The 19,648-nt window shown below is 38.9% G+C and overlaps 1 protein-coding gene across 7 annotated transcripts in view; it reads right to left on the bottom strand.

The window, feature by feature from the left end:
• Positions 1 to 19,648, bottom strand: part of TDRD1 (tudor domain containing 1) — a gene marked incomplete at both ends in the record, with an annotated part of 30,262 nt that overhangs the window by 2,921 nt on the left and 7,693 nt on the right. For 2 of the 7 annotated variants that reach the window (XM_084903574.1, XM_084903573.1), the window contains 15 exons: positions 1,665 to 1,832; positions 3,430 to 3,546; positions 4,312 to 4,431; positions 5,135 to 5,410; positions 7,809 to 7,979; positions 8,995 to 9,105; positions 10,757 to 10,894; positions 11,467 to 11,709; positions 13,990 to 14,160; positions 14,970 to 15,077; positions 15,199 to 15,366; positions 15,731 to 15,817; positions 16,534 to 16,705; positions 17,225 to 17,368; positions 19,256 to 19,438. In XM_084903574.1, the coding sequence (XP_084759700.1) occupies positions 1,665 to 1,832; positions 3,430 to 3,546; positions 4,312 to 4,431; positions 5,135 to 5,410; positions 7,809 to 7,979; positions 8,995 to 9,105; positions 10,757 to 10,894; positions 11,467 to 11,709; positions 13,990 to 14,160; positions 14,970 to 15,077; positions 15,199 to 15,366; positions 15,731 to 15,817; positions 16,534 to 16,705; positions 17,225 to 17,368; positions 19,256 to 19,438 (2,377 nt within the window). Of the gene's footprint in view, positions 1 to 613; positions 842 to 1,664; positions 1,833 to 3,429; positions 3,547 to 4,311; positions 4,432 to 5,134; positions 5,411 to 7,808; positions 7,980 to 8,994; positions 9,106 to 10,756; positions 10,895 to 11,466; positions 11,710 to 13,989; positions 14,161 to 14,969; positions 15,078 to 15,198; positions 15,367 to 15,730; positions 15,818 to 16,533; positions 16,706 to 17,224; positions 17,369 to 19,255; positions 19,439 to 19,648 lie in introns of all 7 variants that reach the window. The other 5 variants (XM_084903570.1, XM_084903571.1, XM_084903572.1 and 2 more) reach the window with 5 other exon arrangements.

Genomic DNA, 19,648 nt, shown 5'->3' with positions numbered 1-19,648 from the left:
CCCCCATGCTCCACTTTGGGGATTGAGCCCACAACCCTGGGCCTGTGCCCTTGGCCAGAATTGAACCTGGGAACCTTCAGTCCGCAGGCTAATGCTCTATCCACTGAGCCAAACTGGCTAGGGCTGATCAATTAACTTTTTGTTTGTGCTTCCATGCTATCTCAACTATGTCCAAGGATTTTACCAAAATAATGCCCACGTCTCCAAGGCTTCAGGTCTTCTGCTTCTCATATATGGGGTATCTCTTTTTGGCTGAGGGCAGGCCTGCCAAATATCATCTTATGAAATATCGTAAGAGCCAAACTAAAAAAGTGGGTGTTTCTCACTTTCACCAGGATCAAAAGTAACCTAGAAGTAACTTTGAATGCATCTCTAACGTTCTTAGCATCAATTCCACAGACAGTGCTGCTGAGCCTGATCTAAGGACAGTCTGGACTGGCGGCCTGCTTCCATCCAGGGGGGTCCTCCAGGGGGCGTCAGGACCTGGAGCCCTACCACTAGGCTCACAGAGGAGTAGGGGATGTGGCCACGGGGAGTACGGAAAGATGAGTTCAACTAAATTGACAGCGATTCTTAATTACACTTACATTTGTTATTACACTTGGAAAAATACCTTTATTTAGGGCATTCTGCTCTTTAGATGTGATGTTTTTTGCCAGACCATACATCACCAGCTTATCAGTGAGACTGACAGCCCCGTTTTCAGAGCTTTTCTCAACAGACACGGTATGGACGTTCTTAGTGATTCCTTTTACAGAAAGGGTTACATTCTGATTCAACATGAAGTTTTTTAGTAGCTCTATTACTAGTTGAGAACAGCTTCCATTCAATTCCATCAGTCCTGGGGGAAAAAAATTACATCTTAGAGTTAATCTTCAAGTCCCTTTATAAAGGTAGTATTTAGAAAAATTATTTAAGAATACTAAGGAAAACGCTCACTGATTTTTAGCTAGGTTTATGTATGCTTTGATGTACTACTGCTATTTGCTGCATTAAAAATAATAAAACTCAAGTACTCATTGATCCCTGCTGTGTGTCAAGCACTAATCTAGGTCTGGAGGGCCCAAACCGACAAATGGTGCCTCTGTGGACATATACTCATGTGGGAGAAGAAAGCAGGAACAGTTTCCCAACTCTCTGAATCAAAACCAAAGCAGACTCTGAGGCAGTGTGTTCTTATCAGCGGGGACCTCCAGGTAAAGAAAAAAATCTACTGTGATACTTCAGACACTTTATACAAAGTCCAAGAGAAGAGCTGAAAATATGCAGATAGTACCATGGGCAGTGTCATCTGAGTGTCTAAAGACAGAGGCGGGACACAGCAGGAAGACCTCCAACAAGAGCCGTCAGGCGACTCCCCTTCTCCCCCTCCCCCCTCATCCTGGCCCTGCGGCTCCCTAGTTTTGCAACCTGGGGCAAAACCACCTCTGAACGTGGGCACTATGAAACCATCTGTAAAACAAAGATGGACCGACTCAATGTAGTCTTTGTGAGAATGAAAGAAAGAATAAAAGATAAGATTTCTTTGTGAACTCTGTTGATATTTAGAAATCTTGGCAGTTACTTGAAATACCCATTTGATTCAGACTTACTAGTAGAGTTATAGAACTAACAGGAAAAAGCAATAATCCAGAGACACCCAAATCGGAAAGTGACTTGTCTACCTTCGAACGAACACCTGATAATTTGGAAAGGAAGCTCCAGGTGGCTGGCGGAGACGGGCAGCACTCTGCCGAGAGGCAGCGTTTCCACGTTTCCGTAGTCCGCATAGACCACCTTCACCTCGGCCTCCGACGCCCGCAGAACAACAGCACGGTACCAGAGATCATCACCTGAGAACATAACGGAAATTTTCAAACATGAGAGATGACAGAAAATGCATCTTACCTGTACCTTTTATCAGCATCTGGAGGATGGAATATACCCAAATTTTAGAGTAAGTCAAAAGTAACAGAGATTCCAAATCAAGGGATCCCGGTGACTGAGGGGGAAATCTAGCCAACAAGGTGGGTGGGGAAGAAGTCCACGAAACCAAGGTGGGTGGTGCTGAAACTACTCCCAGCACGATGGTGAAGGGAAAATTCCAGGATGATGGCTCAGGTCTGGAGGGCAAGCCGTCTAGAAAGGAGTAGTTCAGAAGGTTAAAGATGCATCAAATACAATAAAAGTTGATAAAAGTACCTAAGGGTTCACTGAATTTACACTAATGCAGAGAACTGGAGGTAATTAGTGAAAGTATACAGAACACTAGTAACAACAAAAACACCACAAAATACAATAGAAATCTAACTATGGTACTCCACATGGCTAGCCGTGAACAGCGTTTATACAACACTAATAGAGTAATAAAGAATACTTAACCTAGCCCTAACCGGTCTGGCTCAGTGGATAGAGTGTCAGCCTGCGGACTCAACAGTCCCAGGTTTGATTCTGGTCAAGGGCATGTACCTTGGTTTGGGCATATCTCCAGTAAGGGGTGTGCTAAAGGCAGCTGATCGATGTTTCTAACTCTATCCCTCTCCCTTCCTTTCTGTAAAAAATCAATTATATATATATATATATATATATATATATATATATTAAAAAAGAATACTTTACCTAATCAAAAATTACCACTTACAGTTTCTCAAACCTAATTCATTCTGGAAGGCTATTCGAGAAGCGATTTGTTCGAAAACCAAATCATTTCTCCCCAGAAATAATGTAAATGGAATTAATCTATTCCAGACCCCCAAATGATTCCGTTTTAACTTTTCTGATATACAATAGATGTCTAATGTACTGTTTAATTGATAAACACCTATTGAGCCACCATATAGAGTATTATTATCTAAAGCTGGTTATCTAGAAGTACTGACAGATTTTTAAATCTCTATCTATACCCTTGCCTAAGTATAACTGTGGTTATGGAACAGAAAAGCTGAACAACCCCAATATTTGAATTAAACCCACGACCTTTTCTTTAATTTCTCTATCTAACCAAATGAAATGTGCATCTTAAATACAGTGGTGCCTCACACAACGAACTTAATTCGTTCCAGGAGCAAGCTTGTTATGCAAAAAGTTCGTTATGTGAAAAGCGTTTTCCCATAACAATACATGTTAAAAAAAATAATTCGTTCTGTAGCATAAAATATGCTAAGATGACATAAAAAAATATGCTAAGATGACATATTTTTATTTAGATACATCTAAAAACATAATTTTTTTTAAAAAAAAAACACACATTTTTTTAATTTTAAGACAGACTAAGTAGAGTCTACTGAGTCTTGCACATCTTCATCCATTTTCTGCTTTTTGGCTGATGGTTTCATGAAAAACCTGTCCAAAGTTCTCTGTGCGAGGCGTTCGTTATGCGAGGCACAACAAGATCCCATATCATCTCACGTGAAAGAGAACAGAAAAGTGCTGTCCCTAGAAGAATCTTACTTGTGTATTGGGCACAGCACGCATCTCCAGCTCTTGGTACATAGGATGCTGGCCTCGTCTGAGCAGTGCAATATACTAACAATTCAGTTGTCAATATATACAGTTTTTCCGGATCTCCTAAAATATATAAAAACAATCTTTTGTGAAAAAATTTTCAATACTATTATTATAGTATGCAAAACAATGTTAAATCTAGTCACCAAAAAATACCCCTCTGTATTAAAACATACATTTATTTTTAAAAAAATAAATAAAACCCTATTGGTCATCTTGTGCCGAAGGGATGCGATACTGAGAGGGGGCAAGAAGGAAGCCTGGGGAGATTAATGTCTTGCTTGGGGTTGCTATACTAGGGTGTCACACTTATGAAAAATTATTAAGCTGTATTTTTACAATTGTTTGGTGTGCTTTGCTCCTCTCTCCCCTCCCCCTCCCCCTCCCTCTCCTTTTCCCCAGCCCCACCTCCCCACCTCTCCCTCTCTTCCACTCTAAAACAATCAATGAAAAAAATATCCTCGAGGATTAAAAAAAAAATTCTCTTGGATGGCTGTTGAACATTAACTTGGTAAACACAATGCATTTAAATAAGAAGTTATACAGTAATCAAGACACTGTTTTGTTATTAAAAAAAAAAAAACCTGTAGATTATTAAGACTAGGTTGAACAGGTGCTAAATGCAAGGCACTCTATTTATGTTCACACTGTGTTTCTATTCGTAAATCTGCCTGAAGTGCTAATAAGATCAATTCTTCCTTAAAACCTTGAGTGAGACAAAATTGTTACCCTCTTCCTTCTCCCCATTTCCTAATGAGTTCAGATAAGCACTTTCATTTTATAGTTAAAAAGGTTAGCATAAATGGGCCTCACATTTTAATTTCTTACCTGGCATGTCATTTGGCAGAGCATAAAATAAGTTTGGGTTAATGATTTCTAATATGCTGGCTTGTACAGTTTTATCAACTGGCAGTTCTATTGTCCTCCACTGCTGAGCTAAAGAGACAGCTGAAAACATACCAAACACAGGCTCCATGAAACAGGTCCAACTAAGTATTCTTTCCCAGTAATGTCTTTATTCACTCAATTTTTTTCATCAACATTCCCAAATTCCCAAAATAAATATCTGTATCTTCACAAAACAATCTATTCAATTTGAGGGATTTTGTGGGTGTTACAAAAAAAAAAAAAAAAATCCAATCTATAATGAGAACCCTTGAAACCACTGCACTCCTGTAGTATTGTGTTCCTGTAATATATTTCCACTTCTGTAGTATATTTATATCATCCTTAAAATGTCTTCAAACATTAAGGGATGCACAACTGTATGATGCAAGTTTACCTTATAAGTAACTACATTAAAAATGAGTACAGTGTTTGCTGAATAAAACCATCGTGTTTCAATAAATTAATATTAGATTAACTACAACTAGAGGCCCGATGCGTGACATTCGTCAGAGTAGGCCTTCCTTTCCCTGGCTGCCCCCACAGCTTCCCTTGCAGCCCCTACTTCATCTAGAAGGACGTCTGGTCTAATTAGCATATTATTTTATTATTATGGATAGCTTACTGTAAATCTATATTAATCTATCTCCACAAAGCATATTTCTACAGGAAAATTGTATCCTTCAGAATAGAAAATTTTTCATAGCCTATGAAGACAAAGGATAACACAAATTTAAATAACAAATAAATGGCTTAGAAATGTTACCTTGCTGCCCTGGGGTTTCAATCTGAAGGTCACGTTTATTGACAGGCCTGTGTGCTGCACAGTCTTTTTGTGGTGAACTGGCTTTTGCAACCAGTTGTTCATCAATGAGAATATCACTAATTATTCTGGGATAACAAGTAGAGAGATCGGTGAGCTCAAGTCCCACTCCATTTTCAGAGATTTCAACCACTCGGGCTTGGAGTTTTATCCCTGCAACGCACATCTGAAATTTTGCTATGGCTTCCTTACTCCAGTGTTTGTTTCTAGGCTGTACATCTGGCAAATACATACAGAACAGCATTAAAAAGAATTCTGTGTCCACGCTGTATTTTTTTTTCTTTATTAATATTAAGATATTACATATGTGTCCTTATCCCCCATTGCTCCTCTCCGCCCCCCCCCCCACTCATGCCCTCACCCCCCTGGTGTCTTTGTCCATTGGTTAGGCTTACTAGAATATGCCATGCTGTATTTTTGCTTCAGGTCAGCAATGTTGAATATCTTTTTCCAATACTCAATTCTGTATCTACACACCCTACACACCCTGCTTGTCTGATTTTTCAATAATGCATTTGCAAATGTACCGCTCAGGATCTCTCCTTACTTTCCTACTAATGTGTCTTTAGCTGGCATTTTCCCAATTGGCAAAAATAGATTATTATTTCTTAACTTTAAAAAAATATATATTTTTATTGATTTCAGAGAGGAAGGGAGAGGGAGAGAGACATAGAAACATGAATGATGAGAGAGAATCATTGATCGGCTGCCTCTGGCACACCCCACCCACACTGGGGATCAAGCTCACAACCCAGGCATATGCCCTTGACCAGAATTGAACCTGGGACCTGCTTCAGTCCTCAGGTCGATGCTCTATCCACTGAGCCAAACCAGCTAGGGCTATTATTTCTTTTAGAAGCAATTTTTATGTTCTGTTACAAGCAATGATGAGTGACCAATTATACTGGTAAAAAAAAAAAATAATTCACCTTTGTAAACAGTTTTCCAATAATTTCAAAATGTCATTTTAAACTACTTAGCAAAAAATTCTTTTTCTTTGCTAATTTTGGCTTATACCCTCTTCTTAACGGTGATTCTCAAACTTCCATGTACATCTGGATAACCTAGAGGTCTTGTTAAAACATATTTAGGGTCCCCGCACAAGAGTTTCCAATTTAGTAGCAGGTCTTGAGTGGGGAATGAGAATCTGCATTTTTAAGTTCTCATGTTGCTGCATCTGGTTCGGGGGCCACATATTTAGAAACACTAACATAAAACGTGGTAATTAAAAATAATAATCTGAAACATACTTAATTAAGTATAAATTAAGTATAAAAAAAAAACAGATAAGCAAAAGAATAAATGAAAAGCATCTATGCTTCCAGACAGAATACTGTTAACATTTTGGTATCCAACCTTCCACAGTTTTAAGGTAAATACACACATGAACATATATACTCATATTTCTTTTTAAAATAAATATTTATAATAATAATAATAATAATAATAATAATAATAATAATATTATGGATATAACAGTGCCCAGGCACTGTGAAGTGCTTTTTATACCTTTACTAGTGGCCTGGTGCATGAAATCTATGCACACTAAAAGATAATTTACTAAAGGAAATATTTTAATATTGCTATTTGCCCTTTCTCTGTAATAGAAGTGTCAGAGGTGAAAGAAAATTAGTAAAATGTGTATGAAAATCTCCCTCCTTTGAGTCTGGGGCACACCGCGGGACTCAGAGTCAAGGCCCCACCCACCCATGCTTCAGATCCCCAGGCCTGGTGCCAGGCAGGGGGCGGAGCCTCAGGTACCCCGTCAAGCCCTGACAGGCTGGGGGTGCAGCCTCAGGTACCCTGACAAGCCCTGCTAAGACTGGGGGGATGCAGCCTCAGGTCCCCCGGCCCCAGCTCGAGGGCGGGAGGACCATTTGCATATTAGATCTTTATTATATAAAATCTCTTTAAGGAAGGTACTGTTTCTGTGCAGGGGTGGAAATGAGGGCACAGAGTTGAACCAGTTCGTTGAGGTCTCATGACTGGGAGGGAGCAGAGCTGTCCCAGAGTCTGTCCTCTTAGTTACAATGCTATGCTGTATCTCCTTATAACTGCCTTCTTCACTTAAATCATGAACAATTCTTATATCAGTGACACACATTTAACCTCCTCTTAATGACTATGTAATAACAAACAGTGAAATAGGACCTTCTGAGTGCCAGGTCCTGTTCTGAACATTCCTTTAATCCTCACAACAACCCCTTGAACCAGACACTACCATTACCATTGTATGGAGCATCATTTAACCCATCTTCTCTTACTATGTAGGTTGATTTGCTTTTCTTAACAGCAGTAGAATGGGTTTCCTTGTAGGGGAACTCTGTAAAATTCCAGGATTAGTTCTTTGGGATAAATGATTGGAAGCAAAATATGACCATGAGAAGATATCCATTTTCCCACCCATCATAGTACAGAAAAGCAGCTGCTTCCCTACTCTGACATTGACAGGGAGTCTGGCCAGTATCTTTAAAAACAAATTTTGAAATTTTATATATTATAAAGTAAGATCTTCTAACTTACACAAAATATTAAAATTATAGATATTAATACTTAGATGTTTATGCACTCTAAGTATTAGGAGACAGCAGAGAAAATTTCTTATTCTACATCATACCTACTAACCAACACTTTATCCCTTGAAATGGCAGGGTTAAAAATTCAGAGGGGATCATCTGGAGTTGATCTGCAGTAACTTCTTCAATGTTTCCATAATCCACAAAATGTACTTTAATGTTTCCATTTGGTACAATTTCCTTGACTAAAGCACGATACCAATGGCCATCACCTAGGTTTAACACAAAGTTTATAACATGGAAGTTGTTTCTTGAAAAAGACATCATTTGTCTAGCAGCTAATAACCCTCTCTCTTTCACAGATGATGCCTTTAGCTTTCACTCACTAATCACTACAAGAATACTCAAAATCAATTTTTAGAACACCTCCAAAATTTTTACAGCACCACACTTTTCCATCTAATATAAAGATTTCATTCATCACCTATCCTTAAATTATCAGAGTGAAAAGGTAAATGTAAGCATGTCTGTCAATCTGGAAGACTTAAAATACTCTCACTACTACTGACAGATTATTTTAATTGTTACTGGTAAAGCAATATAAAAAGTAAATAGAAAAAGTCTTGCTGCCGAAACCGGTTTGGCTCAGTGGATAGAGTGTCAGCCTGCAGACTGAAAGGCCCCCAGATTTGATTCCGGTCAAGGGCATGTACCTTGGTTGCGGGCACACCCCCAGTTGGGGGTGTGCAGGAGGCAACTGATCGATATTTCTCTCTCATCAATGTTTCTAACTCTCTATCTCTCTCCCTTCCTTTCTGTAAAAAATCAATAAAATATATTTTTTAAAAAAGAAAAAGTCTTGCAATGAAATTAAGATATCTCATTAAGTTTATCTTCAAAATAAACAAACACAAGATGACCAGAAAAAACAATAAATCTATAGTGGACAGGTTTTCCATTATCTAATTTATTTTAGTATTATCAGAAATTTTGGAATGAAAAGCATTTAACCAAGTTTAAGTGTGAAAGTACCATTTGGAAGTTCCTGGTCAAAGAGAGAAGAAAAAACATCTTAAGCATTCACTTAATGTCAAGTGTGAAAAATATTTGCTTAAACATCAGAAAGAAAATAGACATTAAAAATAAGGGTTGCTGAAACCCATATAGTTTTATTAAGCAATGTCACCCCAATACATTCAATAAAAATTTAAATTAAAAAAAAAGGGGATTGAATGTCAATAAACAAAAGGTTCTGGTAAAGTCAAGATTGCACCAACTGCAACTTACCTGAGAAAAAAGCACAACAAGGTTGCCCTATTTCTGCCTTAAAGTCATTAGGCAACTTCTGCTGGCAAAGTTCTGCTAGTGATTTGTTCAAATCATTGAGTTTCTTTATAGCTGAAAATACAATACATATGCAGCATTTAATATTTTTTTTAAAATGCAGAATATAGATTTTTCTTTAGAGCTAAAAAATATTTTAATCATACAATCTCAGGTATATCCCCAAACAACTATTAAGTACACCAAATGCTTTTCCCTTTTCATTAAAAACTGGGCAAATTTGCCAATCAATGTTTCTCTCTCATCCTTGATATTTCTACCTCTCTCCCTCTCTTTTCCTCTCTGAAATCAATAAGAAATACATATATATAAAAAATAAATAAAAAAATAACTGGGCTGAAATCGGTTTGGCTTAGTGGATAGAGCGTCTGCCTGCGAACTGAAAGGTCCCAGGTTCAATTCTGGTGAAGGGCATGTACCCTGATTGCGGGCACATCCCCAGTGGGGGGTGTGCAAGAGGCAGCTGATCGAGGATTCTCTCTCATCCATGTTTCTAACTCTCTATCCCTCTCTCTTCCTCTCTGTAAAAAATCAGTAAAATACATTTTTTAAAAATAAATAACTGGGCAAATTTTGAGTCATTATTTAGCTAATCTTCCCAGTGAACCCTATGCCAACGATTTACTGAGCATAGTGACAAGACCAGGGCATCGTCATCGGTATACAGCAGCAAGGTGTTCACTACAGAGTCAGCTCAGCGAAGGGTGCTCAGGAACTCTCTGTACTGTCTTTGCAGCTTTTCTGTAAATCTCAATTGTTCCACAATAGAAAGGGTTTTAGAAAAAGAAGAGAGGCCGAAATCTGTTTGGCTCAGTGAATAGAACATCAGCCTGTGGACTGAAAGGTCCCTGGTTCGATTCCGGTCAAGGGCATGTACCTTGGTTGCGGGCACATCTCCGGAAGGGGGTGTGCAGGAGGCAGCCGGTCGATACTTCTCTCTCATCGATGTTTCTAGCTCTCTATCCCTCTCCCTTCCTCTCTGTAAAAAAAAAACAACACAATGATATATATATATATATATATATATATATATATATATATTTTTTTTTTTTTTTTTAAGTGATGGCCAGTTTTAAAAAACAATGTAAAAAATACCAGCACTAAAGAGTGCATATCGTATCATTCCATTTATATGACGTTCAAAGCCAGAAAACCCAGCCTATGCTAGTAGAAGGCAGGCTGATATTTACTTCTGAAAGAGAGAAGGATAGTGATAGGAAGAGATGAAGAAAACTTCTGTGTTACTGGCAATAATTTATTACTTGGCCCAGATGTTGGTTATGCAAGTGTTTTGACTTTGTGATAATTTATGTCACACTCTTATTTGTGGGTGTGTGTGTGTGTATATATATATATATATATATATATATATATATATATATATATATGTATACGTGTATATATATATATATGTTGTATTTCAATGAAACCGACAATTAAATTTAAATTTCAAAACTGAATCTAGGAGACATTTTGTGAAATCTAAACTGGTTTAAATATAAGGAGATATGTTGGAAATAGAAACAAGGGCTTAAACTGGAAATAAAAGGCAATAACTAAGTTTAAACAGATCTTTCTTGGAGTTTAAACACAAATGCCCACTTGGCCCTTCTTGGAAAGAGTATTTTTATCACTCAGTGAACTCATCTTGAGTTATTATCTACACCAAGGTATCTGTGAAAGAAAAAAAAATGAGTTAACTTACCCTCCTCTTTAAACACATGACAGTAAAATTCTCCAGGATTATGTATCAAACAGACCACAATATCTACTGTTTGGTCAACAGTAAGGGCAACCCATGTCCATGCCAATGGATTTAGTTTTGCTTCTACACCCAAGGGAGCTGTGAAAATAAATGAATGTTTTGTAAAACCAAATGCTCTGAGAAATCTACTTTGGAAAAACTGAATTTTCAATGATTCTCTTAGTGAATTCACAGGAAAGTTTACTATCACAATCAACCATTACTACCTTCAGTACATTTCACATTTCAAATTCATTCACATTTCTGACCGACCTTCAGTGGCCAGTGACTCAAAACTTTCAACAAATATTCAGTTCCCAAACAACTCTTACATGTATTTAGACCAATGCTTGATTTAAAAAGACAACAAGTACTCAACATAATTCTTTAATATTTTACTGTATTGATTTTAGAGAGAGAAAGGAAGAGGGATAGAGAGATAGAAACACTGATGAGAAACAACAATTGGCTGCCTCTCTGCACAACCCCTACTGGGGATCGAGCCTACAACCCAGGTATGTGCCCTGACCAGGAACCAAACTGGTGATGTCTTAGTTCATGGTTACACGCTCTACCACTGATCCACACCGGCTGAGCAATGTGAAAACCTACATATTCACAAAACCACCTGAACTCCAGCCTGAACATTGTCTGACTGAAGTTTTACTTACCACTGGCTTCTTTCATGTCACTGAGCTTCTCTATCACTATCCCCTTTTCCCGGACAGTAAAGCCTGCATCTGTGAGGACTTCAGTAACACTGATGTGAGGTGTCATGGATTTATCTAAAAGCTCCACCACGGAACTGTTGTCCAACTTGTCCACCACTTTCACCGTGATCATTGTGTTCTGCACAGTTTTTTTCATTAGACAAATAGCTTCGGGAGTCCAAATTCCTAAGGATGGCTTTACTCCTAACAAAGAATTTTTTAAAGGATGTTAAAGTGTTTCTTATAGCAAGCACTGTGAAGTTCAGCTTCAAATTCCCACAAAGGTGAACTTAAGTAATCGGTGATAAACACTGGAACCAAAAAGTTCCGTCTAAGCAGAAAGATTCTCTAAACATGAAAATGAAGGCAAAATTACAAAGAAAAAGCCTGTAAAAACCTTCTACAATTATATATATATAGTATATCTCCACTGATATGCAATGTCCAGAAAAGCAAATCTGTAGAGACAGAAAGCAGATTCCTGGTTGCCTGGGAGCAAGGGTTAACTATACAGCAGGTCCTCCGGTTACGTCAGAGATCCTTTCCTACGGCACCACGTAATGAGATTTTCGCCGTAAGCCGGAACCCACCTACATAAGCACCTACGTCACTCACATGGAACACATGCATAGCAGTAATGAAGCGAAACAGTAAAAAAATTTAAAAGAAAGATAACAATTCCTGTCCTTTACTTGTGGTAAATAAATAAAAAAACCTAAAGCACATATGTACATATGTCAAAATGACAGAATTTATTTTTTATAAATAAGTGGGACATGGCAACATAACCATGAAATGATGTACGTCGAGTCTGACGTAACCCGGGGACTGCCTGTAAACAGGCACAAGAGATCTCATTTGGATGATGGAAATGTTTTGAAGCAGGGTTACAGTGACAATTATACAACTTGGTAAATTTACTAAAAATCACTGAGTTGTATACCTAAGACAGTAGATTTTGTGGCATATATAAATTATGTCTTGATAAGATTGCTATGAAAATCATAAACAAAACTACAAGCAATCTAGGAAGAAATCCATTTGTGGCAACCCCAACATAATGCTTACTTCATCTTTATATATATAAAAGCCTAAGCAACCGAATGACCAATCAACTGGTCGCTATGACATGCACTGACCACTAGGTGGCAGATGCTCAATACAGGAGCTGACTCCTTGTGGTCAGTGTGCTCCCACAGCTGACCGACCCTTCCCGGTGGCCCACCAGCCCGGGTCAGCCACTCCCTCCCTCGGTAGTCCTGCAGGTCCAATCTCCAGGGTATGGGCGGGGCACCGATAGACCTGTGCTGCCAGCACATTCCCGAGAGTGCCTCCACCAGCCTCCTGGAAGTAGGCCTCAGGCACTGCAGCCACTTCCCCTCCCTAAAAGCGGCCATCAGGTGGCTCCTGACAACCAGCACAAATGTCAGCGGGACAGATTGGGATCCTGGGCCAGCTAGGGCATCCCACCAGCTGCTCGGAGGGCCAATCTTGTCCCAGACCCCCACCCACACCCCCTTGGTTCTGACGCCAGACACAGGGCTCACAGCTGGTGAGCACTGCTACAACAGCACAAGCCTCCCCAATGGGGACTGACTGGGCACAATGGGGCTAGGATGAGCAGGAGCTGCAGGCAGGAGCACCAAGCAGTGTTGGACTGCCCATTTGGGCCTCATCCCCACAGGCCATCCCAAGGGACCCCACCTGTGCACAAATTTGTGCACCAGGCCTCTAATAAAATATAAGAGCCATGTAACTTACAAAAAAAATAGCTTCACTGGTAATGAATTTAGCTCACCAAAATTGACCACGATGAATAACACAGAAATACCTATTTGGTGCATCATGTATGAAGGCACTGATTACCTCTGCATATCGGACAGATGAGTACACTAGTTTAATGCCTTCTGGAGAACCACCACAAACAGGAAAAGAAGCATACCCACAACATCTCTTAAGGATCTGTTAGAAATATACCTACACTTTGCAACCCATCTTAAGTAAATGATCACAGACAGGTTGTAAAATATAGTTAAGTAGCATTCTTATAATGGGTTATTAGTTAAATTAGGGTACATACATATGAAGGTGTAGAAGCCAATTATTGACATGAAAAGAAGCTCTCTGGGTAGATTACATATACATCAATATCTAAGCATGTACCTATAATGTTCTTATTGCTTTTACTAGTGGGTTTCTCTCTACTTCATGTAGTTAATACACTTCTATAATATTAATAATGCAGGCTCCATAAATAGCAAAGAACACTCAATTTCATAACCACAGGTACATTAAGTTTTGTTTTATTACAGATAGTGTTTCCTAAGTGTTCTATTAAGGATTATTTTTCCACTAAGTTATGTCTAAACATGTTCCTTTATTTTATCAGTAGTAAGATAAAGTAGTTCCTTTATCATATCAATTCTAATACTCTTACTTGAAATTTCAATCTTTAACAATATGGGGAACATAAAAATTTCATACCTGCCAGCACACACTTTATTGCTTGCATTGGCAATTCCAACAACTTCAGAGTTATGGGGCATAGTCTTTTCAAATTCAGGATTTCAAAGTTTCCGTAATCTACATATCCAACGAGCACAGAGTCTTCAGAGGCATAAGCCAAGACGGAGGCACGGTACCACTGGTCATCCTCTGCAAAAAGGAGACTCAGTCTCAAGTGATTTTCCAACATGGACGTAAAGAAAAACTTTTCCTCACACACTTAGAAATTGTCATTTGTAAATTTTGATATCAAACTTTACTGAACAATGAATGCTTATTCAACATTGCTATCTTTGCCTTTGACTCTTCAATATCACCTTTTTCCTTATCTTACTAGACTACTCATGCAGTTTGCTGTCATGACTTATGTCCATCCATGCCTTGTCTCCCCAGCAGACAGTTAGCTCATTAGGACAAAGAACATACATGTTGGTCATGTGGATGCACAAGGTCTTGACCAATACATGGACCACTGGCTAAGGCATCAAGCAGGCTAATTTTAGAATGCCTGGCAGTGTGAGTCAACCAGACTTTACCAGCCAAACAACCATTTTCCTGGAGGCCTACTTGGACTTCCCACTCTGTGAGGTCACTGGCTCTCCCTTCACGGAATAATTATGAGATGCAGTTATCAAAGACCAGACCTGTGTAGCTAGAGGCTGAGCTATGACAGGTCTGCACTCCCTGGCCCTCTTGCTTTTCCAAAGAAAACTGGGGAATTCATGATTCTGGGAGGTTCCACATTGGCATTGGGATGTAAACAGAATGATTTGCACCAGTCCCCCAAAACTGCAAAACTGATAAAACAATCAAAACCTCCTTAATCCACCCCACCCCCACATTCCTGGGCCTTCTTTCTTTAAGCACTTGGATTTAGTTTAACTGGACATATCTGGTGTACCTTAGTACTCAAAATTTCAAAGAGAGCCATCAAACTCAACAACACTCTCTTTCCTTACCCGAGAACTGAGCACAGCAGATGTCACCAATGGTTGGGTAAAAATCTGAGCGTGGAGACACTTGACCACAGTACTCATTAAGGGATGCCTGCAGTTCAGCGAGCTTATCTGTAAATATAAATCACATCTTAAGCAAAAGAAATACAACTCTACACATTATCTTCATTTTTTCCCGCTGAATCTCTTGACATATGTTATCTTGAGAGCCAAATTGAGAAAGGTGACTTACGTCCACTTTGTAGTTTTTGACAAAAAAAGTCTTCTGGAGTCTGAATGTGGGAAACCACACCACAGAACTCATCGCCTACATTCAAAGTTAACACTTTTGGGATTAAGTCTCTTCTGTCTACAACAATTTTGTTTTCAGCTGTCATTTTCCCAACATCTTCAGGCTCACCTGATCAGAAAACAGAAAAGTAAGTCTTTGGTTTCACTGATTAAAATTTTCAGGTTTTCAGGCCCAATCATGCTTTCCATACCTCTAGACCTTAATACATTAGAAATAATGTATTTCTAACGCTGGGGGGTGAAGGCATGTACGGGAGTGGGGTGGAGGGGCAATGGTAAGATGTGTACCCATATAATACCTTAATAAAAAAATTTTAAAAAAAGAAATAATGTATTACTAAATAAAAACTATCATATTTCATGTATAAAGTTTATAGAAGGGCTAGCATTGCCATGAATCTGACACTGTGACATTTGTGCTTTTATGTTTAGTAGAAGTCACTATACTGTTCATTATTAATGTGTATACTCACTTTGAACTGCACTTTGCTTCTTAGTATTTTGTCCCTTAGGTATCAAGCCATATCTCATTTCTACAAGCACATCATCTAAGAGTTTTCCTAAGTGATTAACAAAACAGATCTACAGTGAGCTATTTACTAAATATTAAGGCAAAGCATAAATAGAAAACAAATGAGTCACAATTACATGGTTTAGAGATTATGGCTATTAATACACATTGGCATATAGCTTTTAATACACATTGGCATCCGATGCATGCTAAGCCTCTATAAGTAGAGGCGCAATACTGTGGAAACTGAGAGGCAATTATAAGCACACTGCAGGAAGTCATTTTTCAAACAGATAGAAAACCAGAATGAAAGAACAGGATTCCAAAGTGATTTTTCATTATTTCCATAATATGAACACTATGTACCTACAGTCTCAATACTAACAAAATACAGTTTTGTGGAGGCTGTTCAAAGAAAAAGCAACGATGATAAAAATGAATGCATTTGTAAGAGTAATTTCTGAGTTTCTCCATAAAGGAGAACTCGGAAGTAGATATTATCATGGCTCTATTGAAAGGACAGTATCGTCACCCCCAGACTGTCTATATCTAGTCTTTAATCCACTCAGTTCTACGGATTCGCGCCATGTCTCTGACACATGGCCAACTGCAAGAGCAGGGCCAAGGCCAATCTTCATCCACATCTAAACGTCCCCAGAGCAGAGCGTCCTTGGCCGCACTTTGTGTTTCTTTCTTCTCTGAGTATCTGGTGGAGATTAAACAACGTACTAAACACCTCATTTACAAAGAAAGATTCGGTCTTACCTGAACTTAGTAGCATAACATCCACAGCAAAGGAAACGACTTCCTCTTCCAAGATGTTGACAATCTTTACAGAGCAGAACTGCTCCATTAACAGTGATTTAATAGTTTTGATACAATCATTGCTCCAATTCCCCTCTGCTGGGATAACATCAGCCACAAAGCACTTTATGGCCTGAAAGATTTTGTGCAAGTTACTAAAAAAAAAATCAGTATTTGAAAATGACTTTCTCTAGTTAATTATGTGAAGGTTTAAAAAGATGTGCTTTCATGCATAAAATGTTTCAAAAATCTTTGAGTACTAGCCATATAAACAATTTTATGTGTAATTATTTTTCTCTTTGGGTACCCTATTCACAGCGCTTTGACTTTTGGGACTTGAAGCTTGAGAAGTTGAGGCAAAAAGAATTATCCCTCAATTACGTATCAATTCAAATCACTTTCAAATAGTGTAATAAATATAAAAATGATTATTTTTAAAGAGCAGATTGATAAGAAATGACTAAAAATGCTAACAGTTTTTCACCCAAGGTAGTACTTAGCCAAGAAAACCAATGAATGATTACCAAGGTAGAAAAAGATGTGCCAGCAGGTACTCACGGCAGAACAGAACAAGCAAATTGTGTATCTACCAAAACTTAAAAACAGCTCCTTTGGACCACTCTTAGGAAGTTAGAAAGCAAAAGAGACTCACACAAGGAGGAAACAAGTCAATGTTTCTGCTTAGTTGCTGAATTCTGTTTACTGGAATTATTTCTTCATTTCCATAATCAATATATAAGACTTGTGCCTTCTTCTGTAGCAGATCAACGTCTTGTATTATTACTCTATTCCAGGTCTAAAATGAAATAAAATGGTATTCTACTTCAAAAAAGCATTTCATGAATTTTTTAAATGTATTGTTGCCAGTATTACAGAAATCCCCTTTTCCCCCCCTCCTTTGTCACCCTCCACACCCCACCCAGGTCTTCCCTATACTATTGTCTCTGTCCATAGGCTATTCCTATATGCATATACTGGAGGCCCGGTGCATGGAATTTGTGCACAGGTAGGGTTCCTAGGCCGGCTTTCAGGCTGCCAGCTGAGGCCTTCCTTCCCAGGCTGCCAGCTGCCAGTTGGGACCTTCCTTTGTTCTGCACTGTCCCCTGGTGATCAGTGCATGTCATAGCAAGCAATCAAACTCCTGGTCTCCCAGTCGAATTCCAGAGGGGACATTGCATATTAGCCATATATATATGAATATCCCCCCCTCCTTGGTTAACCTCTTTCTGTCTCCTCCATTTCCCTCCCCTATGAGATCTGTCAGTCTGTTCCATGCATCAATGTCTCTGGACCTATTTTGTTCATCAGTTTATTTTGTTCTTTAGATTCTACATATAAGTGAGATCATGTGATATTTTGTCTTTCCCTAGTTGGCTTATTTTGCTTGGCATAAAAAATCTCCAGGTCCATCCATGCTGTCATGAAGAACAGAAACTTCTTTTTACAGCCATATAGAATTCCATGGTGTAAATGTGCCACGGCTTTTTTTAATGCACTCATCTACTGATGGTCACTTGGGCTACTTCCAGATCTTAGCTATTCTGTCCTATATAATAAAAGCCTAATATGCAAATCGACTGAACGGCCGAATGACCAGTGGAAAGACTGGTCACTATGACGTACACTGACCACTAGAGGGCAGACACTCAATGTAGGAGCTGTCCCCAGTTCGCAGGCCCTGGCAGCAGTCAGTGAGCAGGCAGCCCCAGGCCAGCCAAGGCAGGTGCCAGCAGGGGCTCCCCAACTGCCCAGCCTGTCACCCCACAGATCAGCCCTGATCATCAGCCAGGCCTAGGACCCTACGCATGCACAAATTAATTGCACCTGGCCTCTAGTTGTAAATAATGCTGCTATGAACATAGGGGTGCGTATATTCTTTCTGAATGGTGGTTTGGGGTTCTTAGGATATATTCCCAGAAGTTGGATTGCTGGGTCACATGGCAGTTCTGTATTTAATTTTTTGAGGAAACACCATACAATTTTCCATAATGGCTGCATCAGTCTTCATTCCTACCAGCAATATACCAGGGTTCCCTTTTCTCCACATCCTCACCAGCATTTGTTTGTTAATATATTGATGGTAACCAGTATGGCAAGCATGAGGTAACACCTTATTGTAGTTTTAATTTGCATCTCTCTGATGAATAGTGACATTGAGCATATGTCCATATGTCTACTGGCCATCTGTATGTCCTATTTGGAAAAGTGTCTAGTAGCATTTCACAATCTTAGGTTGAAAATTCTCACTCTATAGAACATGCAAAGGAAAGGCTAACTGTTCTATTTCAAGGCACTTAATTAACAAGTTAACATAATTTTCTAGTAATCTTGCCCAAAATTGTTTAATTAGGCCACTGTGCTATGTACAAGTATTGTCAAGCCATTCTAGCCCGGTTAACTCTATGACACCCTGGTGCCTCAGCTACACAAATAAACACCAGCTCTCCGACTTGCAATCAGCCGGGAAGCAGCACCTGAGGAGCCCATACAGGGCTGGACAGGCCTAGCACAGGGAGCAAGTAACCGAACAGAGCCTGGAAGACTGACGGAGGAAGCAAAACCGAAGTCGGAGCAGTCTCACCTTTAAGCCACCTAATGCATCATTAAAAGCTCTGCTGACAAGTTGATACAACCAAAGTAAATTAAAACATTTTATTAAATAATTCATTTCAAGAGAGGTTACCTGGTCAACAGTGTACTTGGCAACACAAACTTCCCCTTTAACGGGAATGTAATCCTCCACATGCACTGTATTTGCATACGCCTCCTTTAGGCTAGCAGAAAGCTGGTTCATGTATCCTAAAACTTCTGCAGAATATAACTGCACATAAAAGTCACTTGGGTCTTTGAATTCAGTAACTGTACCCTTCCAAAGACAGAAAAGATGTAAAAATTCACTGGAACACAAGCCAATGTGCATTTCTTAAAGCTTTTATTAAGCTACAATAAGCGTCACAGATAGTTCTTTCAATCTATCAATTTCATCAGATTAAATGTTGTAGCTACCATGAATTCAAAATAGAAAATAAGAAAATAAAATCCATAGTTCTTTGGATTTCTGTCCACAAAGATTAAA

Source organism: Pipistrellus hanaki, assembly GCF_964339955.1.
Source record: "Pipistrellus hanaki genome assembly, chromosome: 14".
Lineage (NCBI taxonomy): Eukaryota > Metazoa > Chordata > Mammalia > Chiroptera > Vespertilionidae > Pipistrellus > Pipistrellus hanaki.
The sequence above is the reverse complement of the archived record's forward strand: the minus strand, read 5'-3'. Positions and strand labels throughout refer to the sequence as shown.